This window comes from Apium graveolens, chromosome 2, assembly GCF_009905375.1.
Source record: "Apium graveolens cultivar Ventura chromosome 2, ASM990537v1, whole genome shotgun sequence".
NCBI classification, from domain to species: domain Eukaryota; kingdom Viridiplantae; phylum Streptophyta; class Magnoliopsida; order Apiales; family Apiaceae; genus Apium; species Apium graveolens.
Window position 1 is genome coordinate 168,769,890 of NC_133648.1, and position 26,863 is coordinate 168,796,752.

Here is a 26,863-nt window from a genome sequence, read left to right on the forward strand (position 1 = left end):
AAATGATTTTGAGAAAGAGATGAATACAAGTATTCAGTGGATATACTATTGTAGTTGATTTTGAGAATATTATAAATTTGATAAGCATATAAACTTTCAGAACGCTTTGGAGATACAAATTATAATTATTGGTTTTATTTATCCTTACATACTTAATTATGGGGATATATACCTTGCTGAGCTTTAATGCTCACCCTTGCTTTTATATATCATATCACAACAGACTACCAGTATGGATCAGACCAGGACTGCTGTCCGTAGGCAGGTAAGGAACACTCGTGAGTTCCGTAGGCTTTTTGTGCGCCAGCCCCGTCAGGTAGATAAGTGGAAATGATTTAGTTGATAATGTTTCCAAGCATATAACCTGTGTGTATGTGAGTTTGAATAAAAGGTCGAGTAATATTGTGAAAAGAGAATTATTTAATTAATAAGTGATCGTAACGACCCGAATTCACGACCTTGGATTTGGGGGTGTTACAATTTATACTTAACATAATCACTAAACCGGAATTACTATAATTTCAGAACTTTCTTAATTTTAGTGATTCTCGTAAGCATAATTAGTGATTCTCGTAAGCATAATTAGTGATTCAAGATCTAGAAATTACTATCTAAAATTTTAATTGGAACTTAATTTAGTAGTTGTTAGGTTTTTAGGGTTCACCAATTACTTAAATAGGTTTTAAAAATATTTAGCTTTTTCTAATAATAAAAAATTAGTTGAAAAATATTCCATCTATTTAGGGTGTAGGATTTAGGCCCTAAACCCTAACTCAGTCTAGGGTTTAGGGCCTAGAAACCAGACCATGTAAATATGATTTCTATGTACAATATATTGATTACTATGTGTAATTTGGTGATTATTATGTGCAGTTTAGTGATTGTCGTCATACGATTTAGTGATTGAAGAGTATATCAGTATGAATCATACTCACAACAACGCTTTGTCTCCCCATTTTTAATTTCTTTTTCTGCTTTCGGACCTTCTCCTGTGTTTTTTTCATTTATTTATTTGGGCTTAATAAAACCATAGCCCAGATAATTGGACCAGACCCAACAAAATTCAAAATCCCTCTCTGTTCCTTTTATATTATTAGTTAAATTAGCTAAATTTTAGTGATTCTCGTAAGTATAATTGGTAATTTATCGCTGGAATATAACACATATGGTATTAATATTGATCGTTGAAGGATGTACTAAAATACAGCGAACTCAAATTTTAAAAAAACTCATTGAATAAGAGAAAAAATTAATTTAAAAATGGAGAGAATAAATGGTGCGTTGTGAATATGGTGCATGTAAGAGTTAGGTGTCAGGTTATGTATTTAAAGTTGATGTTGGGCTATCTTATTTCTAGTTTTTATTTTTCTGCAAATTGAAAAGGAAAATTCTTGAAAGTTTTCATTTGAATAGCCCCCTATATATATAAGTTTATTCAAAAAATTATTCACGCATATATATTTCACACAGACTCTTACGCTACCTTTGTTTAAATGGCAACATAATTTAAAATATTATCAATATATATATATATATATATAAAAGGAGGATATGCGGGAGATTAGGTGACGCTTTAATATCGTCTCAATGGATTTCTCTAATTTTTCTAGAATTATAGGATTTTTAATAATAAAAAAATATTGTTTAACATATCAGAAGTAGAATAGGTGTTTGAGTTTATAGAAAATTGTTTAACGTATTAGAAGTAAAATAGGTGTTCGAGTTTATAGAGAAAAAGAGTTCGAATTTATATGAAATGTTTATATTAGAAATAAAATAGGAGTTTGAGTTTATAAAAAAAAGAGTTCAGTTTTGATTTTTTCTACAAAGAATTGGGTCCGTATTTAAACAAACTAATTACTCTCTCCATATGTTTAAGTTAACTATAAATTTATGTTTGCTTCTGTATAAAATATTTATTCTTCCGGTATATGAACTCTTATCCCTGATCTTCATTGTTTTGATTTTTTATTATGATGCATGATGCATGATGCATAGATAATTTAATAATAGTAAAAAATATGGACGTGATTTAATGGTCGCAAGTTATTTCTGTACAAAGAAGGTTAGTGTCCCGTATTTTTTTTACCAAGTGGTGTACTCTATTTTAATTATACGCACCTATCAATTTAAATGACAAAGTCTCCCCAGATTCAAGGTATCGGATTTGATTATTTTCTTTAAATATATTGAGACAGGAACTATGTGTGTTTCTAAAAAAACATGAGAGATGGCACATAAGATAGCAAGATATTGTATAATGAAATTGTACAAACCAAAGGCTTATCATGTTGTACAAAATTTTCAGATTACAGAGTACACTACACAGCCTTTATTAATTGCCCAAATATTGTGTACACGCAATGGAGCAAAATTCTTTTCACCATGTAATTTTCATTAAAAAAATAAATATATTAATTTTGTATATCTCCTATATATATATAGAGTATTACTCCAATACAGACTAAATTAAAATACAAATTATAAACTACACCTCCCACATACAACTATACATAATTCCCTCCATTTTTAATTGAATTTTTCCCGTCAATTAATGAACTCTTTTTAAAATCTAACTTCACTATATTTTTCTACATCATCCAACAATCAACATGAATACCATATTTGATATGTTTCGACGATAAATCACTAATTATGTCTACGAGAATCGCTAAAAGTACTGGTTTTGGAATTAGTACTAATTTCAGTTTACTGATTCGGGTAAGTTTAAATACTAATTTGTCATCAAAATATAGCAAATATGCTATGTAAATTGATGAGTGGGAGCTGAATAAAAATACGGTGAAATTATTTTTTTTAAAAAGTTAACCAATTAACGGGAAAAGTAAAATTAAAAATGAATGGGAAAGTGATTAAACATGTGTTTGTAGTTTATATTCTAATATTGGTTTGTAATTGAGTATTTGCCTATATATATATATATATATATTAACTGCTGGATACTTTATTTATTATAAAATTTTAGCAATTATATGACCGTTATTTAAAACTAGAAAAGTGCTAACATTTCACTTCTCATTTTTTGATTTCACTTCTCATTTTCATTATTTCAAAATTTATAATTAGAAGTTCAGTTTTATTTAAATTGAATCGAAAGAAGTTTTGGTATTATTCTAATTTATGCCCCTTATTTATGATATGCAGAATGGAATGATATTGCCGCACATATTAAGTAAATATTTTATAATTTTTACCTTTTTTTATTTTGAAAAATGCTAAAAATTCTAAATACTTTTATAATTTTTTTCCCATATACTTTATAAATGGTAAATTTTCTCATAATATTATGTGACTACGCGTGCATTCGTATACGCTCACGAATTAAATTTCAACAGGTATCATGCGACGTAATTTTACAACTATTTTAATATAAATTTTGGTTTACCTAGAATTAATCTTTCATTTTTAGTGAATTTCAATATTTGTATTTTACATTTTGTCTTTTCAATTATATATTCATATATTTAATTCTTATATTAAAATTCAATTTTTTTTAAAACATTATTACTTATAAGTTATGATTTACCAAACATGTTATTAACTTATAAAAAATCTTAAATTATTGAAACACCTAACTAACTTATAATTTATGAAATTTATATCATTTATATTTTTCAATTTTAAGTTATTAATTACATTTTTTAAGAAATCTTAAAAAAGAGTCCCGGTAAAACACTAGGTTGCTGAGATCTATACTAACACATGTCATTTCTATTATATTCCTAGATATGATACGGTCAACAAAAGTTTGTATTTTCTACTCTTTTTTTTTGAAACAAAACGTACTTGCATTAAATTAACCCTCCTCAGAGGCAATATTACAAATGATAAAATCTGGAGCAGTAGATACCCACTCCTGAAGACCTGACATAGAATACGTAGCTTTTGCTAACAAGTGTGCTACCATATTCGCAGATCTAGGGACAAAAGTCACTAACACTTCATCAAAGTGTTTAATAATATCTTTACAATCATCCACAATCGTATGGAAATAGGATTGACCACCCTCACCATTAACAGCTTCCACCAAAGCCTTAGCATCACATTCAAAGATACACTTACTTCGTCTCCAATTCTTTGTCCACGATAAAGCTTCCCTTAAGCCTATTGCCTCAACTTCCCTTGGCTGCAGACATCCCTGCACCACCTGACTCCTAGCTCGCATAAAACGGCCACACTCATCTCTGATCACACACCCCACTCCCATCTGCCCAGTTCGCAACATACAAGCAGCGTCTACATTGATCTTAACCCACCCTTCAGGAGGTTTACTCCATATTCGATTACTCGCTTGAGTCCGAGCTGTTTGTTTCTGCATATCTTCCCTGGCACGGTTCCATTCTGCTAGCATATTTACCGTCCTAGACTTTACTCCAAAACTTGAAGTGTTTATACGGTTCCAAACCCAGTTGTTTCTCCTATACCACAGATTCCAGCATAACATTCCAACTAAACCATTTCGTTGATGTCCACCATTCTGAAATACGCGCTTTAAGATTGTCATAACAGTGTCACTCGGTGAAACAGTTACCAGCTCTGCAAGGCCAACTTTATCCCACAAATCCCTAGCAAAACAACATTGAAAAAGAATATGCATATCATCCTCCGCAGCCCTTTGACACCATGAGCACACTGTACTTACCTCTACGTGTTTTCTAGCCAAAGCAACAGCTGTAGGCAGTACCCCTCTGCAAGTGCGCCATAAAAGATTTGTAACCTTTCCTGGTAGTTTAAGACCCCATAGCTTTTTCCAGAACACCTTCTCTAGGCACTCCCGCTCTCCTCGAATATGTCTATAACATGACTTAACTGAAAATTCCCCTTTCTCATCAAAATACCAGAACCAAGAATCATTTTTCCTAATCCTTGGAATTGGAATCTTCTTTATCAGCTCACAATCTCGAGCATTACAAATATTTTGTAACACATCGTCATCCCATGCTCTCTTACTCTCATCCATCAAATTCTCCACCGTTATATCCTGCAATTCTTCAGGTATATCAGTTGTGAGATACCCGTTTAAAGAACAAGGTAACCATGGCACCTTCCAGATTTTTGTATCTTTTCCGTCCCCAATACGACGTCTGTAACCTTGCCTTATCACACCTTGAGCCTCCATTAAACTCCGCCATACATAGCTAGGACTGCTCCCAAGCTTTGCATCCAGAAAGTTTGAGTTGGGAAAATACCGAGCACGGAGTAAATCTGTTAGTAATGGGTTTGCATTATTTATCACGCGCCAAGCCTGTTTTGCTAACATTGCCACGTTAAATTCCCTTAATCTCTTGAAGCCCAGACCACCATCTTCTTTAACCGTACATAGTCTCTCCCAAGATATCCATTTAATCCCTCTACCCGAATTTCCACTCCCCCACCAAAACGCATTCATACTCTTTTCAATTCTGTCAGACACCTCCAGTGGGATCAACAACATGCTCATCCAGAAATTTGGAACCACCTGAGCTGCTGTTTTTAGTAAGGTCACTTTACCTGCCTTAGATAAGGTCTGATTCTGCCAAAGCTGTAATTTTTGGTTAATCTTGTCAGATAGAAAAGAAAAAGTTGCAGCTTTTCTCCTTCCTACACACATGGGCATCCCCAAATACTTACCCGGATTCTGAACTTCATTTACACCCAACTGCTGGCATGCATCCCTTCTATCTCGTCCAATAGTATTCGAGGAAAAATTGACTGATGACTTTGTGTAATTAATCATTTGTCCCGATATACTCTCATACCTACCCAGAATCCGCTTCATAATATTAGCTTCTGTCTTTGTGGCTCGAAAGAAGAAGTAACAATCATCCGCGAATAATAAATGTGATATCGTAGGTGCACCCCGAGCAATTTTACACCCGTGCAATAAACCAACCTCTTCATTCCTTCGAATAATAGAACTAAGCCCCTCCGCACACATGATATATATATACGGAGATATTGGGTCGCCTTGTCGCACCCCCCGGGATGGAATGACCTCTCCAAAAACATTCCCATTTCGAATAAAACTGTAGGAAACTGAATTGATCAAACCCATTATCCGTTCAATCCACAAGTCAGTGAATCCAAACTTTATCATCATGTTTCGAATAAACTCCCATTCCAACCTATCATAGGCTTTTGAAATGTCTATTTTAAACCCTGCAATTCCCTTAGTTCCCTGAGACAATCTTTTCATATAATGATTAACTTCAAACGCTATCAATGCATTATCATTAAGCAATCTCCCCTCTATAAATGCGCTTTGCTTATCCGAAATCAACAATTTCAAACAAGGTTTTAATCTATTCGCCATGACTTTAGAAAGTATGCGAACTAACACATTACACAATGAAATTGGTCGTAGATCAGTCATTGCTTGAGGTTCTTTAACTTTTGGAATTAGACATACCAGCGTTTGATTTATTCCACTTGGGAGCTCTCCCGTACTCAGAAAATGCTGGCAGAATTGGACCACATCTGTTCCAACTATGCACCAATAAGTTTGAAAGAATGCCGGATTTAAACCATCTTGCCCAGGTGACTTATCCGGGTGCATGGAGAACACTGCACTTCTGACCTCCTCATACGTAATCTCAGCCACTAAGTTTGCATTCTCATCTTCTGTCACCTGATTCACTGTTTCTCGGTCTGATAACTTGCCATTCAGCCCCAAAGTTTGGAACACTTCTGCATAATAATTCGTAATTACTCCTTGTATTTCCTCCTCAGTTTCTTTCCATTCACCCCCTGTATCTTTAATACGTTTAAACCCATTATTCGTTTTCCTTGCTGATGCAAACTGATGATAGAATTTCGTATTTTGGTCCCCATGCTGCAGCCACATTTGCTTCGCACGTTGCTTCCAATACACCTCCTTCCTTTCCAGTAAATTCAAATACTCCCATCTCACTGCATTATACGTTTGAATCCCTGGTACATCTCGATGAGCTCTGAATTTCCTTAAGTTCTTTCGACACTCCAAAAGCTGTTGATTAAATTCATGACTGATACCCCCTCCCCATTCCTCCAGTCTGAGTGCACAATAACTCATTTTCTCCAAGATTGGTTTCCCTGCTGTATGTTCCCAGCTATCCTTTACTAAATTAAAACAATCCTTCTCTTTTATCCATATGTTCTCAAACTGAAACCGCTTACGCCTTGGCACATATACTTGTTTATTTAACTGTAAGTATAGAGGTAAGTGGTCTGAGGTAGCCACTTCAAGAACCCGAACTTCAGCCAAATGAAACAAATTCCTCCATTGCTGTGTGGCTAAACCCCTGTCAAGCCGCTCCTGCACCCAGTTAGCCTTTCCCCTCGGTTTCTCCCAAGTATATTTCTCTCCCACAAACCCCAAATCCACAAGCTCACAGTCCCTTATAACTTCCCCAAAACCATTTAAGCAACTGCGTGGATGGTCCCTACCTCCTCTCTTCTCATCTGCAAACATTAAGTCATTAAATTCTCCGATTATACACCATGGGAGATCTGATTTACCAGCCAGAGTACGTATAATATTCCATGACTCATATCTCTTTCCTCTCTCCGGGCATCCATAAAAACCAGTATATCGCTAACGCCCAACCTGATCATTCTCTATCTCAAAGTCAATAAAATTCTTACTAGCTGCAGTTACTTTACACCCTCCCTCATTCTTCTACAATAAAGCTAAACCTCCACTGTGACCCTCCGCATCAATAACCCAACAGCCAGCAAAATGAATCTCCTTACAAACTGCTTCTAATTTAGATTGTGTGGTTAACGTTTCAGAAAGAAAAACAAAACTGGGCTTTAATTGATTTGTGATTTCTTTCAGAAATCGAACTGTACGTGGTTGGCCCAGCCCACGACAGTTCCAAGCTAGTAAACTCATTGTTCTAGGTGGGCTTGCTCCGCAAGTCCCGCCTCTCGCAAGTTTTTTGGCCCAGTAATTTGTTTAGGCCCATTTGATAAAATCTCTGCACTGTCATCCGTGATATTTTCCCCCTCAACACGCCTCCTTTTCGGGTCGGTTACAATTATCTCATTATCCAATATAACTCCTCCCGCGCTCCCAGATATTTGATTTGATAAATTATTTTGCCGGATTTTACTCCCAAGATCTTTCTGCACAATTCTAATCCCCCCATCATCCCCTAAAATCTCGCTTGATTGCCCATCCACTTCCATGAATCTCTCCTCCACCCTATCCCTGCCCTGCACGGTGGTTTCTGCCGTTGATCTTCCTCCTGTTTCTTCCCATACCTTGTTGCCCTCATTTCCATTTCGAAGCCATTTTGCTCCCAAGTTTTGGGAACTCATGTTTCTTGTTGGTGCTCTTAACCAGGTTCCATATGCCCGAGGTATTTCTTTTTCATGATTGGCATACTCCAGGCTGCAGTCTCTGTCAGAATGACCAATTATTCCACAAACAAAACAGAAGCTACTAAGTCTCTCATACTTAAAATTCACCCAGCTCCATTCTCCTCATTCTCTTTTAATCCTCATACGTCTTTTAAGTGGTTTATCCAGATCCATTGTCACCCGTACTCGAGCATTCATTCGCCATCCTCCACTCAAATTTGCCGGATCAGATTTCACAAATTTCCCAACAAAGTTTCCTATATTCATAAATATTTGCTCCGAGTTGAAACCCTTTGGGAGATCATATACTTGAACCCACATATCACTTGTATGCAAATTAACCAGATGTGGATCCTCGTTACCTTCAAGCCTATGGTATGCTAATAAGCTCTGCTCAAACGTCCATGGCCCCCCTTCTACAACCTTCTGCATATCCAAGATATGGTAAAAAACAAACGAGTATCGATGGCCTCCGATGTCATGGATTTCCATTCCTTCCTTTGGACGCCACAGCGAAGCAAGAACATTTTGCATGGCCTTAAAGTTAATATTTTTCTCTGTAAGAAAACGTCCTACCAAGACATATGTGGCTTGTTGATTTCTGACTTCTCCATCCGCAACAATTACTCCTCCTTCCCCCTCATCTTCCACCGTGAGCTGTGCATACAGATCCTCCAAGCTTGTTGCCGGTGCCGACATTTCCTTTCAAACCTTGACTTAGACACACAGATAATATGAAAGAACGGAATAATGACCTATACCCTTGTCACATGAACAAGACAAAACTTGCTCGTAGGCAAGACATATTATGTATTTGTATTTTCTACTTATAATACTTAAATATACATAATATTCACGTCCCTAAAGACTTAAAATATTGTCTTAAGCAGGAGAGTGATATTCTAATGAAAGGAGAAGTCTGGTCCTTTTTTACTCTTTTTTTTTTCTTTTTTTTTGCGGTGCATATATGTCTTCGCAGGGTTCAACAATATGCGCGAATAAATCTTTGCCAACTTAGGTGTACTTTATTCATTTACATCGATGATAATTTTTAAAGCCAAGATTTTCATCTTCAAAGTTTAATGATTTATTTTTCTAATTTTTTTAAAGTTTTAGAATTTTAAATAATAAAAAATTAAGAATATTTTTTAACATATTAGAAATAGTTAAGTGTCCGGTTGACATATTTAGAAGTAGAATAAGATTAGAGTTTAAAGAGGAGAATGGTTCGAACTTAAATATAATTAACAGTTTGATTATATTAGAATACGTGCTCAAATGTGTAAAGGAGAAAAATTCAAATTTATAAGAAACATATAATTTAAAGTTTTATTTATATGAAAATAAAAAATGTATTTATTTATATTCGAAATATAAAACACATTCGTATTTGTGTAGGAGTAAAATTCGAAACTTTATTTAGCAAACAAAAAAGGGAATTCGAAACTTAAGCCATACTAGAAGAAATCTATAAAAAAGTCATACTACAAATAGAACAAGTGTTCGAGTTTATATACGATAATAATTGGAATTCCATAAAATTAACAGTTTAATTATATATGTGTTTAAATATATAAAGAAGAAGAATTTGAAATTATAAATTAGCAAAAAAAATTGAATTTATAAGAAATACTGATAACTTAAAATTTTATTTGTAGTAGAATAGAAAATTCATTTATTTATATTCAAGACATAAAATGCATTCGTATTTGTGTAGAAGTGGAATTCAAAACTGGAGCCTGTATTATCACCCAAATCTTGTAACGAGATCAACTTCATTTATTTGTTAGTCCTTTTTTATTTAGTTTTTATATATACTTTGATTACTTTGGATTCGGGGTTATGATTGTTTAATAAAATATTTCTGGAAAACTTGTAGGATTTGGATTTGGTTGAGACTGAGGTTATCTAGATAGGCTTTAGTTGAGAATTAATTCATCAAATAGTTGGGATTAGTTAATTTTAGAGGTGCTAACAACATTATCTACCGTCTTTCGTTATATATTTGTGTTAATACTTAGTTTTAACCAAATTTATTTATCTTCTCATGTAGCTTATATTCGTATTTATATTTGTGTCAAATTAAGCCATCACATGAAAATATCACAAAAGATGTACCAAAATCAACGACAAATTAAAGTATCTCAAATATATTTGGTGACCAAGTATTTGTGATGGGAGTTTCGACAACACTTCTAATATTGTTTCAATTTTTTTTTAACTTTTAAAATTGTAAATATGAATAACTAAAATATCTTTCATTTTCCAATTCATAAAGAGAGGGTCGAGATTTGAATTATCTTTAACCATATTGTAAATAGAATAATTATTGTAGTTTATAAAGGAGAAGATTTGGATTAAGAACCTGATGTACCAATAATATTATTATTAGTCTATATTTTTAGGAGATGATCTTCTTTGCTTAATTAGCCAACCCCTTCAAATGAGATTGTTGTCCTTTATTTATACTAAGTCCCAAATGAGCTCAATCCTTACAATCTGGGCCTTCTTGGGCTTTACATAATGTATTGTGATTATTCTAACTATAATTCCTTTGGGCCGTCTTGTCCTGGTCCAACATTAGAAAAATCTAATGTTTTCGTGCTCTCCACCCTTGCGCTTTGAATTCCGAGGTTTTTGTCTTGATACCTGAATAAAGTTAGTGACCGGACATGATAATGAAATGAAGGGAAAAATTAGTGAAAAAATGAACGAACGAAGCAAAAGAAAAATAACTGTTAATTCGAGATAGGAGTCAAATGTGTGTGTCCGAAAAAAGAAAGAAATTAAACGTAATGCTTTTTTTTTTTTTGAAGGTATATATCCGCACATGTGTGTTTTTGAATTTATTTTTCCAGGTTTTTTTTTGTTTTTGCAGGTTTCCAGGCTAACCTCTTCGACTTCCTCTCCAGGTATCTCAAAGGGGATTGCAGCGCGTTCTGGGCTCGCACTGTAAGTCGTCTACTCTCTCTCTCTCTATTCCTTTTCCTTTTTATCTGCGGGTCGGTCGTGTTTATAGTTTACCGATTTATAATGGCCGACTTTCCTTCGTCGTCGTCGTCGCATAGTGCCACCAACCGGGACCCCGGGAAGCGACCGTTAGAGGAGGGTGACGAGGAGTCTGTTTTGAACTTGGATAATCTAGAGATCCCGGACCTAGGTCAGTGTGGATCTTTTGATTTCTTAAGAAGCGATGAGTTTTTGAGGGGGGTGCCTCCAGGTCCTATGCCCTCTCCACCCTTAAGTCCTCGTACCCTGGAACTTAGGAATAGAACGGTCGAGGAAAGTCTTCGACTAGGTAGGATCGAATTTGAGAGCAAACCTAGTTTAAACTATCTTAGTTATTACATCACCGTCGACCCCCCTGCGAGTAAGTTGGAGAAGTACATCGACCTGTCTAACGGCTACCGTTACCGAGTGCCGACAGCAGATGAGAGGGTTTGGATGATGCCCGAGTTCGGGATGCATGGGGTTGCGATGATAATGTTTCAGTTTGGTCTTCGTTTGCCCATGCATCCGTTCTTCCTGACGATGTATGAGGCTATCGGTTGTGGTTTAGGACAGCTGACACCAAATTCTGTTGCTCAGTTAAGTGGTTTCGTGGCGCTGTGCTGTGATAAGGGTCGATCACCGACTTTGAAGTTGTTTTTCTCTATTTATGGTGTGCGGTACTATGGTGGCCAAGTATATTTCGACTCCCGACATCGACGGATGAAGATTGTTAGTGTTAGGTCATCGAATTCTGGTTATCACTCGCAATGGTTGTACGTTGGGGGTCCTGACTTGGAATTTGTAAAGCCTTGCGGGAAAGTTAGCCAGGGCACGATTGATTATTTAAATAACATGGAGAAGCACGATACTGCCTACCTCGATGAGTTTCATGGGTCGAGGACATGGTATACGCACTTAGATTTGAAGGACTCTGGATTTTTGGGGATGCACGATTGTAAGGGGGATGTATTAATTGTTATTGCCCTTATTTTGCTTACGTACTTAGTTTTTGTACTTGTCATTGTCGGCTCTTGCTTATTTTAATTTTCGTAAGTGCTTATATATAGGATGGCTGACTTATTGTTTTGTTTGTTTCTTTGTAGTGGAAGGCGCCTCACTTAAAAAGGTTTTAGACGGAGGAATTCGAGGAGGAATGGACAAGGCAATGATGTTGTTATTGCAGCGTGCTGCGAGGAGGCCTGCTGATGCGGCCAGGGCTGGACCGTCGGGGGTTCCTCATTCAGTTTCAATTGAATTGCTTGATGACCAGGGAAACAAGGTAATTGAAGACAATGAGAGGGTTGTTTCAGATCTTGTCCGCGTGGAGGGCAACCCTCGAAAGCGGTTTCGGAGGGAGGATGATGAAGTGGTTGTTGGAGGCCGGGGGGTCGGGTTCGAGGGTGTGAACAAAGATGTGGCCACTGCCGGGGAAAGGGTTTATGGGAAGACCGTCGACCCTCGGTCGAAGAAAGAGGTGATGAGGGTCGAGATTCAGCCCACGGAGCGATGGACGGGGGGATCAACTGTGCCCTTGAGGGCACTTAACCTCTTTAACTTACCTCAGGACTTGGTCGCTTATGATGGGAGGAAGCGTGAGGACCTTGTTGATCGATGTAAGAGCCGGGCTGGGAGGGTACGTTCATTCCCTTCTCTTTCTTTTTAATGTGCATGTTTTTTTTGTTTTCGTGTTCGGTCATGGTCGTTTATAGTCATAGTTGTCGACCCTGTTTTCATGTTCCCCCCCTTTTTTGCAGTTTCTTTCCGATTTTATGCATATACTGGAGGATTACAAGGCTGATGTTGATGGTGAGGCTTGTTCCAAGCTCGAAGCTGAACTTGCTGCCTTGAAGGGGGAAAAGAAGAAGATTGCGGTGGGTTTTGCGGAACTCGAGCACAGGGTGGCTGATTTGACTAAGGCAAATTCCGCACTGTCGAAAAAGGTTGCTGAGATGGAGGCTACAGAGTAGGTGTCGAGTGGGAGGATACAGGAGCTCGAGGGTCGACTGCTCGAGGTGGAAAGGGAGCTTGAAGAGGAAAAAGGCAAGCGCCAAGGCTTGCTTCGACAGGTCGAAGGAATGGATGGCTCCTACAAGTTGATCGTGAAAGAAAATGCGGATTTGAAGACAGAGGTAGAGAAAGCCGTTGAAGATATCGCTGGTGCTCTGGGCGACGGTTATGGACGATGCCTTCGGCGGATGGAAGAGGCTGGTTTTGCCGTCGAGGGTCATGCCTTTGATGACTATCTTCGTGACCTGGCATCGAAGGGTGGTAACGCGTGAAGGCAGGGTATGCCCTGTGATTTTTGTAATCGTATTTGAACATTTTTTAAGTGTTTAAGAGCTTTATTGATACCAACATCATGGAAGTCCCAGAACTTGAGAAGTGTAGTAATCACTGTGGTCCTGGATTTGTAAGAAGTATAAGGTATGCGATCCATTGTTTAAACTTATTTCTATGATGTAAGCAGTTACGTATTGGCTGGTTTTGCTATCTATTTGTCTCGAGTTTGAAACATTAAGTCGTTTGTTAGCTTCGTAGTCGAGTGTTTACATTATGAGAGAGATTTTATTGCCCAGACCGTCGTCGTGAAGTGGTTGTATAAACACTTGTTTAGAAATGAATGATTATTTTTAGTTAAGGAGTGAAGGAAGTGAAAATCTGTGCTTTTTCCAAGTTAAAGAAATTTGTTCATCATAACCTCGTAGCGACCCCTATTATATCGAGGGTTTGTTTTTGAAATGGCATTTTACTGCCTCAAGATAACAAGTTACAACTGAGATTAAATTACTGATAGAACTTTTTGAGGTGAATTCCATTCCAAGCATTTTTGATGGGTTTCCCGTCGAGGTGCGCAAGCTCATAGGTCCCCGAGCTTACAAGTCTCGAGATCCGATAAGGGCCTTCCCAAGCTGGTTTGAATTTTCCTGAGACAGTGGGTTGCGACGCTGCGGAATCTCTTAAGACAAGGTCGTTAACCTTGAAGTCTTTGGGTTTGACTTTTTTGTTGAAGTACCTTGCAGTTTTTTCTTGTTGGGCAACCATCCGCATTCGGGCTTCTTCCCTTGTTTCTTCTAACAGATCATTGTGAAGGCGGAGTCCGACGAGAGATAGAGCGGGATCGAATACGTCGATCCGTGGTGAGCTGAGACTTATCTCGACAGGTATGACAGCGTCGACTCCATATGCAAGTCGGAAGGGAGTTTCGCCCGTCGCACTTCGGGGAGTCGTCCTATACGACCACAATACATTCGGTAGTTCGTCGACCCAACATCGGGGTACTTCTTTAATTCTTTTCTTCAGGCCTTGTAGGATGGTTCTATTTGTTACCTCTGCTAGTCCATTTGCTTGGGGGTATGCTACAGATGCTTTGATGTGCTGGACTTTTAATTCGAGCAGAGCCTCCTCAAATTGCTTTCCTACAAACTGAGTGCCGTTATCAGAAACTAAGATTCTGGGGATCCCAAAGCGAAAGACGATGTATTCCATAAAGAATTCTATCATCTCTTTTTCTCGTATTTTAGCAAGTGGCTTTGCTTCGACCCATTTGGTTGCGTAATCCACCGCGACTACGATGTATTGGCACTGATTCTTGGATTTTGGAAAGGGACCCACAATGTCTATTCCCCATTGGAAAAAGGGGCATGGGCTGAGAATAGAGTTCAGCTCAGTTGTGGGTCGACGGTTTACATTTCCGTGCAACTGACATGCTTGACATTTCTTGACGTAATCTTCACAATCTTTCCGGATTGTAGGCCAGAACAGGCCTTGTCGGATAACTTTGAGGGCTAATGTTTTTCCTCCTAGGTGTTCTCCACAGATTCCCGTATGTATTTCCACGATCGCTTGGAGAGCCTCTTCTGGAGACAAGCAACGGAGCAGAGGCTCAGAGAGGGCACGTCGGTATAACTCCGAACCCACAACACAGTAGTTCCTGGCTTTGAACATGAGAGTGCGGGCTTCGGACTTATGCTCAGGCAACTTGTTGTCAATAATGTACTCAAGGAAGGGTTGGCGCCAATCGAACCTAGCCTGGATTTGATTGACTGATATTTCGTCGATAGAGGGGGTTTCCAAAATGTCGACGTATGTTGGGCTGAGATTAGTGGGGAGACTGGAAGAGGCTAGTTTGGCTAGAGAGTCTGCCCACTGGTTTTTCTCCCTGTCGACGTTTGACATTTTCCATGAAGGGAATTTGCTAAGAAGCTCTTGTGTTCTTGTTAAATATCGGGCCATCCTTTCATTATGCGTCTTAAATTCGCCACTTATTTGTTTGCAAACCAACTGAGAATCCCCAAATATGTCAATGACCTCTGCTTCGAGATCAGATGCGAGTTTTAGACCGGCAATGAGTGCCTCGTACTCGGCCACGTTGTTTGTGGCGGAGAACCCGAACTTGAGAGCCTGCTGAATTTTGAATCCTCCTAGGCTGATTAATATGACCCCTGCTCCTCCAGAGCCGGACGTCGAGGAACCATCAACGAACAGAAGCCACGGACGAGACTGGTCCTCGTCAGGTTTGTGCGTCTTGGATTGGAACTGGCATTCGGCGACGAAATCTGAGAGAACTTGGGCCTTGATCGCCGTTCGAGGTTTATACTCGATGTAGAACTGGCTTAACTCGATGGTCCAAGCTGCGAGCCTGCCTGTTATGTCGGGCTTGTGCAGGATTCTTTTCAGAGGAAGATTGGTCAGGACATGGATTTCTCTCGCTTGAAAATAATGGCGTAGCTTACGACTTGCGACAACGAGAGCGTATACGAGTTTCTCGACTTGAGGGTACCTTGTTTCCGCGTCTCGTAGTGAGTGGCTGATGTAATATACATGAATATCTTTTCCCTCATCGACACGGACCAATACTGCCGCGACCGTTTCGTCGGAAGCTGAGAGATATACCCGTAGCGGCTCACCTGTTAAGGGTCGTGTTAAAACTGGAGGATTTGTCAAAAACATCTTTAGCTCCGTGAAATTCTTTTCACAGTCTTCGTTCCATTCAAACTGCGATGATCTGGAAGCTTTTTTCATTGCAGAGAAAAACGGGAGGCATCTCTTTGAAGATTGAGGAATGAACCTTCGAAGTGCGGTTATACACCCTGTGAGTTTTTGTAAGTCTTTAATGGATCTTGGTTTGCTCATTTCTAGGATGGCTTTTGTCTGAGCTGGATCGGCCTCGATGCCTTTCTGGGTAACAAGGAATCCCAAAAATTTACCTGCAGTAAGGCCGAATGAACACTTTGCCGGGTTCAGTCGCATGTTATTTGCCCTTGCATTGGTGAACGTTTCTCGAAGGTCTGTCACGTGGTCGGAGGTAGCTTTTGACTTTGTGATCATGTCATCGACGTATATTAGCATGTTTCTTCCTATCTGCGAAGAGAATATTTTATCCATTGTCTGCTGAAAAGTAGCACCCGCGTTGATTAATCCAAAGGACATTACTTTGTATCCAAAGACCCCTCTATGAGTGATGAAAGCAGTTTGTTGCCAGTCATGGGAATCCATCTTAATTTGATTATACCCCGAAAAGGCGTCCATAAAGGACAGGAGTTCGTTTCCCGCTGTGGCGTCGATGAGTTGGTCGATATTGGGCAAAGGGTAAAAATCTTTAGGGCACGCCATATTCACATCTGAATAATCAATGCACATTCTCCACTTCCCATTGCTTTTCTTAACCAGAACTACGTTTGATATCCACGTGGGGAATTGCACGGGCTCGATGAAACCGGCGTCGAGGAGTCTGTCGACATCTTGGTCGATGGCTGCTCTTTTCTCGGCCGAGAATATACGTTGTTTCTGGCGCACAGGCCTGGTGTCTTTACTGATGTGCAGCGAATATCGAGCAGTGGTCTCTGGGATGCCAGGCATGTCTCTCGGGACCCAAGCGAAAATGTCGGAGAATTCCCGAATGAGGTTTGTGATATCTCTTTTGAGATCTGATGAGAGGTTTTTACCAATTCTTGTTGTTTTATCTGGGTTTCCTTCAAATACTTCTATATCTTCTGTTTCTTCGAGAGGGGAGCATGAATTGCTTGTGGATGAGTCAACCAATTCTCTTGGGTCGATATCTAGTACTTGATTGACTTCTAGCTCTTCCTCTGTCTTTTTTCTTGGAGAAACGGTGGTTAGATAACATTGTCTTGCTGTTACTTGATCACCAATCATTTCTCCCACGCCGAAATCTGTGGGAAACTTCATTTTCAAGTGGGAGATAGATGTTATAGCTCGGAGTGCGGTGATCGTTGTTCGTCCCAAAATGGCGTTGAAGCTTGAGGAAGCGCTAATCACATGGAATTTGACCATTTTCCAAATCTGACAGGGAGGGGAACCGAAAAGCACTGGCATATCGATGGTTCCTACAACGTGAACCTCATTGCCTGTGAACCCGTATAGCGGGGTTCGGGAGTTTTCGAGTCTTCGATCTCCTATGTCCATTCGGGCAAAAGCATGGTGATATAACACGTCGACGGAGCTACCATTATCGACCAACATTTTCTTAACCGTATTGTTTCCCACACGTGTTGTGATGACGAGAGCATCTTGATGACCTTCGATGAAACCGGGACGATAATCGTCATCAGAGAAAGAAATGACGGGGGAGGGATTCACTCGAGGGCGTTTAGCTGTCGAGGGATTGACATTAAAGACTTCTCGAGCATAAATCTTGCGAGAGTTGTGGGAGAGACCCCCGGCGGCTACGTCGCCAAAAATAACGTCGATTACACGGTCGTTTTCGCCTCGATGCTAACGTCTGGGTTCATCATCGTGTTGCACATAGTGGACTAGTTGCCCTCGACGAATTTTTCCTTCGATGAGATTGCTAAGTTGAAAACATTGCTCTGTTGTATGGCCGGTATCTTCATGATATTCACAATATCTGGAGCTTGGGGGTCTTCCTGGTTTCATGGGTCTTGGAGGGCGATAGTCCGGTTCCGTTTTTAAAACCGCCAAAATTGTCGTTTTCTCAGTATTGAGTTTCGTGAACTCTTTTTCAGATCGATTGTGGGGTTGCCAATCCCTTTCTCTTCTATCCCTCGGGGGGAGGTCCGATGTGCGAGGCGGGGACGACCTATGTCGCTCTCGGCGCCTTTCCCTCGCAGGGGATCGTGGACTGTAGCTTCGGCGTCGTTCGTACTTTGACGACCTCCGTGGAGATTGTATACAGCTTACCGCTTCTTGAAGCATCATGCGGTGTTCTATAATCTGGAACGCAGCCTGTAGTGTTTTCGGCCTTTTTTCAAAGATCTCTTCTAAAAGGAGGCCATGCCTAGACTTATCGATGCCCGCTGTCAGGAAATTGACAGCCATCTGTTCTATTAAGTCTGGAATTTTTGTTATCTCTTCCCTGAATCGGGATAGAAAACTCCTGAGACTTTCGCCGGAGCGTTGATGCATTGTCATCAAGGATGCAGTAACTTTGATTCCTTTGTAGTTGCTGGAAAATCGGGCTTGAAACTTGCTTTTCAGAGTTGTCCACGAGTCGATTGACCGAGGTGGCAAGTTACTGTACCATCGGAGAGCCGTGCCTTGAAGGCAAGTGGAGAAGAACTGACACCTAGCGATCTCCGAGTGGCCGAAGAAAGCCATGCGACCGTCAAATGTATTTAGAAATGCTAACGGGTCCGAGGATCCGTCGAAATGATCGAGAGCAGGCGTTTTCAACGTCCTGTCGATGCGCGCCTTCTCAAGCACTAATGATAGGGGGCTCTCAGAAACGGTTTCAAACCCTGCCTGATTTCTCATCAAGGTACGCATCTGGGCGATTTCTTCCTGCATTTTAGTGAACTCCTCGTGAGATATAGATTCTGTGGATTCTGTCTGATGTGAGACATCGGCAGATGACACTGTCCTCTGTCGACGTTCGCGAGGTTGCGAATATGTTGACTCCGCCGAGGGCTCATATTCGTACTCCGCATCATCCTCATCATAAAATTCATCATCTTGTCCTTCATTTTGAATTGTAGTTTATTGGAGCTCTCGACGGAGACGGTGGATCTCACGTTTTCGCTCAAGTTTAGCCTGCAATCTCTGAGCTTCGCGCTCTAGAAACTCGAGTTCTTCATCTGAATCAAGGGAATCTTTCGGATTTCCTTGGTTTTGGGCTTTTAGCCTTTCTTTCTTTTCCAAATGTAGCCGAACGTCGCTCGAGAGAACTTTTTTTCCTTTAGATGTTTGAACCCTAAAACGCTGGTCTGACACAGCTTTTCTTTTTCTGTCCCTTTGGAGAGAGTCCTTCAATCCTAGAAATTGATCTTCTGGAGGAGCCTCAGGTGGAGGGAACAAACACTTCAGCTTCAATGCCGGTTGTTTTGGAAGCTCGCGATCGTCGTGGGTCGAGGGGTCGGTGGCAACTTCTGCCGTCAACTTCTTTACCTGAGTTGGTCCGGCGGTTCCCGGATCAAGCTCTTCTACAATCATCTTCTGGTTGGATCTTGTTAAAACAAAGCTCCTTCTAGCGCCAAATGATGTACCAATAATATTATTATTAGTCTATATTTTTAGGAGATGATCTTCTTTGCTTAATTAGCCAACCCCTTCAAATGAGATTGTTGTCCTTTATTTATACTAAGTCTCAAATGGGCTCAATCCTTACAATCTGGGCCTTCTTGGGCTTTACATAATGTATTGTGATTATTCTAACTATAATTCCTTTGGGCCGTCTTGTCCTGGTCCAACAGAACCTATTTTATAAAGTAGAGGATTTCATATTCGAATTATTTTTAATGTGTTGAGAATAGAATGGGTATCATAATTTGGAAACGAGAAATATTCAAATTAGGTATCCTAATTTATTAAAGCGAGATAATTGGATTTATATAAAAAGATTATAATTTTTTATATGAATTACAATAATTTTTTATTAGTATTGTGTTTGACGGGAGGCGACTCAATATAATTTTATCTAAATTATAATATTTTTTTTATTAATATTGTGTTTGACGAGAAGTCGATTCAAGTTAATTTTTATCTAAAATTATAATAATTATTTATTAGTAATTGTATTTGACGGGAAAGCGGCTCAAAATATTTTTTATGTAAATAATTATAATTTTTTTTATTCATATTGTGTTGTCGGAAAGACAGCTCAAGCTAATTTTTTATCTAAATTATAATATTTATTCATTAGTATTGTGTTCGACGGAAGGACGGCTTAAAGTAATTTTTATCTAGATTATAAAATTAGTTGAAATCAGAATTTATAAAATATTAATAACGCCGCCGCAAAGAACGGTTTTATTTATAGTTTTAAAATTATGATTAAATACTCTAACCCCAAGATATATAAAAAATATTTCTGAAATTAATTTTTTTTTTAAAGAAAGGGCTTTAAAATTATAATTGAATATTACCCCCGCTTAAGCTTGAAGCAGGCGTTGAGCATCGGAAATTAGACAGCAAGAAGCGGGTGTGTGTGTATGTAGGGATTTTCAAATTGAAACGAGAAGAAGTAGTGTTGGGGGAAATGGCGTCGAGAATGAATAGCGTGGCAATGAGTCTCGAGTCCGATAATCAATCTCTCATTTCTGTATGTATTCTTTCTACACCCCCTCCCTCTTTCCTTGCAAACCCCTAATTCTCTAGTATTTGTTTCAGGACATTCGTAAAACTATGCTTATGTTCAAAGATATTGCTGTTGATTTAGAAGCTGATAACCAATCTCAAATGGTGTGCCCCCCATTCTTTCTAACTAATCAATACTACTAATTACTTAGTTCCTTTTAATACATACTCAATTGCTTTGCATCCAAGGTCATCTGGTCTTTTAGGACATTTCATTCTTTTAATTTTGTACCATTTAGAGCATCTCCAATAGGGGTTGCCAAGTAGGTTGCAAAGCTTATGTGACATGGGACTTGGCAACCCCTTGACAACTTCCTAAATTAACAAAAAGTCATAAAAAACATTTAAAGTGTATATTACTCAACCCACTTTTATATTGAACTAAATATAAAATTAATATTGAGGGACCACATGGACAACTTTTAAAGTTGCTTAACTATTGGAGTAAAATTTTAATAAATGTTGCCAAGAGTGACATGGATGTGAGAGACAATTAAAAAATAATATATTTAATGATTTGTCATGGTTTGACAATTTTGTTAGCAATCTCTATTGGAGATGCCCTTAGAAGGATCCTTTACTGAGTGTTAAGTATTCACTGAGATGCCACACGCTGCAATTGCATCTGAAATTAAAGGTATTTCATATTTTTCTCGTCAAAACCTAATGTTCCTGCTATTTAACTCAAATGAAATGGGGCCAGACATCATAATACGACTCACTTAGATATGTAATTTGCCAAGCTCTACTTGGAGTATTTTACATACAGTACTTATTTATGTAGGAGGAATGACCTAGACTTTCTTGACCATATGGGGAGTAAGGATTCAAGCACTTATCAATAGGCCTAAATCCTGCATTAACGATATGTTACATCATCATCACCATTCTCCCTCCATAGCTGCTTCACAGGCACCAAAATTGCAAGTGCTGACTGCTGAGAACAATAATCTTTTTATACCCTTAAATTATATTAAAGATGCTCGCAGAGACCAACTTCAGGACATTGTAGGCTACTTCAGCTGGGAGATGTTGAAGCCGCAAATAATGGAACTACTTTTCGTGGAAAAGTTTATGAAATGTTTTGTTATCAACATGATGAAACCATGTTTTTTAACATCACGTAACTTGAGCTTCCTATTTCCTTGCAAAATCTTACATGAATGTTGTTTCAGGTGAAGGAGTTGGAAGTTGGTTTTGTTCAATTGTTGGAAAGTACTGGAGATTGCATGAATTTTTCATCCGCAATCGAATCAGTTGGGAAAGGATACGAACCTAAAGAAGGGGTAAATACAATGTTTCAGCTCTAAAACATTCTCCTTCACCATTTAAGCTAATAATTTTGTCGTAACATTTGTTATGCAGCTAGCAGATTTTAAGAAGCTGTTTGATGATGAAATTGAAAGGCAAAAAGCTAGAACGTCAATTGTTCCCGAAAAAGATCCCTTATTTCGTCAGTTTACTGCAGCCATATGGGTATGGTTGTTTCTATACTTTAAATGAAGCTTATAGCTCTGTGATAGCATTGAAATCCAAAACACACACACATAATTACATTGCTTAAAGTTTATCCACTTCTTTTAGCCCTTATTTCTGTTTTAATTATGTAGTGTTTCATACCCTCTTTTCTAGATTCATTGAGGTAATTATCCTTTTTACTGTTGAAGACACATAATTCCGAGCTTTCTGGTTTCAATTAAATAAAGTGTTCTGGGACAGGGATTGATAAATTAAACCACTTATCGACCATTGGCTTTCTTACTATTCTACTCTCTGTTGCCGATGTTGGTTACTTGTCTAATATAATTTTAGTCATGTTATCTTCTCGAGGTTGTCTTCTAATTCTGTTGTGGTTCTGCCTGTCTTCTTTCAGAATGTTAATCATGCTGGACAGCCTATGCCAGGTGAAGAGGAGGAGGATATCATAGTGACTAGTACACAGTCCAACCTTCTGAATCTTACATGCCCACTTAGCGGAAAGCCTATTATTGCATTGTCAGACCCGGTCCGAAGGTATACCTTTAGAATTGGTTGGCACTTTTTTTTTGCTAATTTTTGATAGGCACTTTCATTTCTTAAGGAAAGAAATTTTCTATCAGATGCATTACTTGTTGAATAATGTCTTAAAATTTAGTTGGTCACATAATCTAAATAAATTTTCTTCCTGTATTAGTACACATAGTGCATCTTCTTTATGATGCCTTGTACATGTAGTCATAATGTGGAATCGTAAAAGTTATAACCAATGTCAACAAGGTGAAATGCTGCTTTGTAAACTGAGAAAACCTGTAGGTAGAGTTATCATCAACTGCTAAAAACTTCTAATATACATTTCTCGTTACCTTTCTTATTCAATAAATATATCGGATGAGGAAATTGGATGATTCGGAGTCAGTTAATATGACGGCCCTATTACAGTGATCGAAAGATTTTCACGTTGATGTATTTCCTATGTTTCTTCGTCCTTACTATAAGAAAAAAAATTAATTACATAGCTTTATGAAAGAGTCAATCCCTAAGGTAGGGCCTGACTGTACATCTAGTTATGTTTCCAGTTCAGACTTTTACTTTCTTTCTTTATTTTTTAGCTTTCGTTTATTTGTTCACCCTCTTTGAACTAAAGAAAATCTAATGTAAAGAATTAAGGTATGAATTTGTTAGGCTTCAGGGGACTTCTATTGTCTTCTCGTTATAAATTAAGTTCTGGTTAATCTCAAACCACGGTTGATGTTAGGATTTATGCTTTGTGTTACTTATTTTGTTGTGTATGTGTTACACAAACAGTAATTTATAAGCCCGCTTATGTAATTAAACATGTCAAGTCACATTGCTCGTTGTTGAGTTTGTTTCAGTGACTAATCATTATTTTCTATTGATTGGTGTAGTGTGGACTGCAAGCACATATATGACAAGAAGGTTATAATGCAATTCATAAAGGCCACAAAAGGGCAGCAAGCTAAATGTCCCATTACAGGTAATATATAGACACACACACAGATATATATATATATATATATATGGAAACTTATCCCCAGCCATCGTTGCATGGGATACACCAGCCGCAATGAAACATTGCGGCACTTGTTTCATTGCGGCAGCTCTCACCTGCCGCAATGTTTCATTGTGTATCGCAGCCAAGTGGGCCCCTGTGGATAATTTGCCTATATATATATATATATATATGAGTAAGGTTCTAGAGAGAACCCTTTTAAAAAGGGAACGAGAGAACCTTGGATCTAAAACAAGATTCTAAATATTGTTTAGCTTATTTTAAGAAATAATTATTTTTAATGTTATAATAGTCATTACATAAATTTTAAAATTAAGATTTGAATCAGCATTCATTAGATTCAAAAACTGATTTTTAAATTTTATGAGGTTCAAAAGTAGATTCTATATTTTTTTTCATGGTTTTTTTGAACTTTTTAAACAAATTGTTTGTAATTAATTTTATGGAAGCACTACGAAAATAAAAAAAAACATTTACACCTTTTTTGAATTTTAAAATTAATCTTTAAAAAAAGGTTCTCTCGTTCCCTTGTTAAGAGGGTTCTCTCTTGAGCGTTGATATTCTAATTTTAGAACTTCCCCGTTAATGCTAGTCTGATTTTCTCAAATTTCACATTTTATTCCAGGTTGCCCAAAATTATTGCGGGCAGATAGAGTGGTTTGTGACCCATTATTACGAATTGAAATTGAAGAAATGATAGCTATGAGTAAGCAAACCGGGCTGACCAACATTATAGAAGACTTCACTGACCTTAATGAGGAAGAGCAATCGGAGTAAGCAAGCTGAAACATGCACAAGTTTCTGATCACAAAGTCTGATTTGAAACTCAAAAAATGGTCATTGATTTGTCCTATTTTCTTATTGCTGATCCTTGAAGTAAATTTTATTGTAAATGTTGTTTAGTTGTTTCTCGTAAATGGTATAAGAATGCTTGAATTGACTTGTATGTGGATATGATTTTAATCCTTCTCCAAGTATCCTTAATTTTAAACTCAATTTATTACAATTACAATTCTATCTATGTAGGAAAATAGTAGTATGCTCCCACAAATATATTGCACCTTTGATGCTCCTGCTATATTGCTTACCTGCTCCCTGTCTTGTGTTTCTTTTTTTAGCTAAAACTCCACACTTTGTTTAAGCTCTTGGTGTAACAAACAAATCTCCTGAATACTTCAGCAGAAAATATATAACCCAAAAAGTTACGAGACTTGGTTACAACTTCCTAGTATATAACCTTTGTTTGCCCTTTGGTGATGATATTTGAGGCTCATACTAGCTACATAGTTCTTGCTAACAAAGGTGCATGGTTAAAGATTCCATTGCAGAGCTTGTGCTTATTGGTAGACTACTTTTATAAGTTTTATTTCTTTTCTTATTTGTGGACCAGTACACCAGTAGCACATACTTATTTCCCTCTTTTCCATATCTTTTGCTCTCCATGATTGTATACACGTTTTCTGCATAGGATTTCCATGTATATATTTCTGTGCGTAAGCTCTATCATTTTGCATGGCTAAATTAAACAATTACTGCTTATCTCTAGCATAGATATTATGTAGCTTATAAGCAATTGTATTGACAATGAAATATCAAGATTTCAAAACATGCATGCATATATATATATATATATATATACATATACATATATATATATATATACATATATATATATATACATATATATATATATATATATATATATATATATATATATATCTTCTGAACATGCTTCCCAAAAATATACATGCAACAATAAATCACCAGATTTGCTAACAATACTCATGCACTTATCTCAAGATAATACATATATATATATATATCATTGTTGTCATGTCGGTCGATTAGTCGTCGATTAGTCGACCAAGCGGTGAATAGTTATCGACTCAACATCTCGACTCGGTGAATGTTGATATTTCGGTCGCCTAGTCGATTAAGCGGTCGACTAGTCGGGCTGCTAAGTCGTTTGGATCACCGACTGGTTTATAACTCGGTCCAAACCCGGACTAAAAATGGTCCAAACCCGGTCAATCTTTAATAAAAAAAGAAACGGGTCTAATAAAAGCCTATTACCCACCAGCCACAACCTTCTCTCTATTCCAACGACGGCTGCTTCTTTAACGGGTAAGAAATCTTCTTCTTCTCTAATTCTTCTTCTCTTCCTTCTACAAATCTTTAATTCTACCTTCTTCTTCTCTATCTAATATATGTATGTATATTATATGTATAATTATATATACAAACCATCATATAAATATATGTATGTATATTTTATGTATAGTTATATATAAATGTATCTATACATATGTGATAACTGATAATAGATAAGTTTAAAGTTTTTCTGCAATCTCCATTCTGCACGATTACTGTATTCCTTGGAATCTAAAAAAAACATTATGGAAGAGGTTATAACTTAGAAATCTACATTACATAATCCAAATATATATGTGTGTATATTTAATCACAAATATATAATTTATAATAATATATTATTTTTTTATCAACTAGTCTACTACTAGTCTACGACTAATCGACTAGTCGACTAGCGGGAGGTCCATCGACTCGCTTCGACTCCTCGACGTGACAACCATGATATATATATATATATATCATCACAATAACAGTAATACGGGTATAAATTTTGCCTGAGCGATCTGAGGTGGAAATGGGACTAGGATGAGTTCGGTAACCTATAAACAACACATAAACCGGAATTAATCATCGGTCTCTTAAGAAACTGGACTTTATTCATTCATACTCTAACATTCGCTTCTACACTTAAAGATTTACATTAGTCGCTCGCGTACACTCGGCTCCACCATTTTATAAAATTAACCGTTAAACATTTTAAGGCGACTCTTTCGCGAGGGCTTTACCAACTGTCTAATATACTTTACATAATTGTTTCGTGATCCAATTAGTCTTTTAAGGGACTTAAACATGATCTCAAAGTTACGTGAGGGGTAA

The 26,863-nt window shown here is 37.8% G+C and overlaps 3 protein-coding genes across 4 annotated transcripts; 1 reads left to right on the plus strand and 2 right to left on the minus strand.

Annotated features, from left to right (window-relative positions):
• Positions 1 to 3,817: 3,817 nt before the first annotated feature.
• On the minus strand, positions 3,818 to 7,450 carry LOC141695374 (uncharacterized). Its single transcript, XM_074499625.1, has one exon. The coding sequence runs from the start codon at positions 7,448 to 7,450 to the stop codon at positions 3,818 to 3,820; it is 3,633 nt and encodes a 1,210-aa protein (XP_074355726.1).
• A 1,016-nt stretch (positions 7,451 to 8,466) lies between these two features.
• LOC141695383 (uncharacterized) lies at positions 8,467 to 9,042 on the minus strand. Its single transcript, XM_074499632.1, has one exon. The coding sequence runs from the start codon at positions 9,040 to 9,042 to the stop codon at positions 8,467 to 8,469; it is 576 nt and encodes a 191-aa protein (XP_074355733.1).
• Positions 9,043 to 20,680: 11,638 nt separating this feature from the next.
• LOC141707981 (E3 SUMO-protein ligase MMS21) lies at positions 20,681 to 24,908 on the plus strand. 2 transcript variants are annotated; one of them, XM_074511437.1, is made up of 7 exons: positions 20,681 to 20,851; positions 20,920 to 20,991; positions 22,062 to 22,172; positions 22,252 to 22,362; positions 22,760 to 22,899; positions 23,772 to 23,860; positions 24,522 to 24,908. In XM_074511437.1, exons 1-7 carry the CDS (start codon positions 20,789 to 20,791, stop codon positions 24,671 to 24,673), a joined length of 738 nt encoding a protein of 245 aa, XP_074367538.1. In that variant the 5' UTR covers positions 20,681 to 20,788; the 3' UTR covers positions 24,674 to 24,908. The 2 variants fall into 2 exon arrangements, with proteins under 2 accessions (XP_074367538.1, XP_074367539.1); XM_074511438.1 differs by lacking the exon at positions 20,920 to 20,991.
• Positions 24,909 to 26,863: the final 1,955 nt, after the last annotated feature.

Coding starts and splice junctions, on each gene's coding strand:
- LOC141695374 (XM_074499625.1), bottom strand. CDS start 7,450: ATGTTTGCAGATGAGAAGAGAGGAGGTAGGGACCATCCACGCAGTTGC.
- LOC141695383 (XM_074499632.1), bottom strand. CDS start 9,042: ATGTCGGCACCGGCAACAAGCTTGGAGGATCTGTATGCACAGCTCACG.
- LOC141707981 (XM_074511437.1), top strand. CDS start 20,789: ATGGCGTCGAGAATGAATAGCGTGGCAATGAGTCTCGAGTCCGATAAT. Junction 20,852..20,919: donor ATAATCAATCTCTCATTTCT/GTATGTATTCTT, acceptor TATTTGTTTCAG/GACATTCGTAAAACTATGCT. Junction 23,861..24,521: donor AGCTAAATGTCCCATTACAG/GTAATATATAGA, acceptor ATTTTATTCCAG/GTTGCCCAAAATTATTGCGG.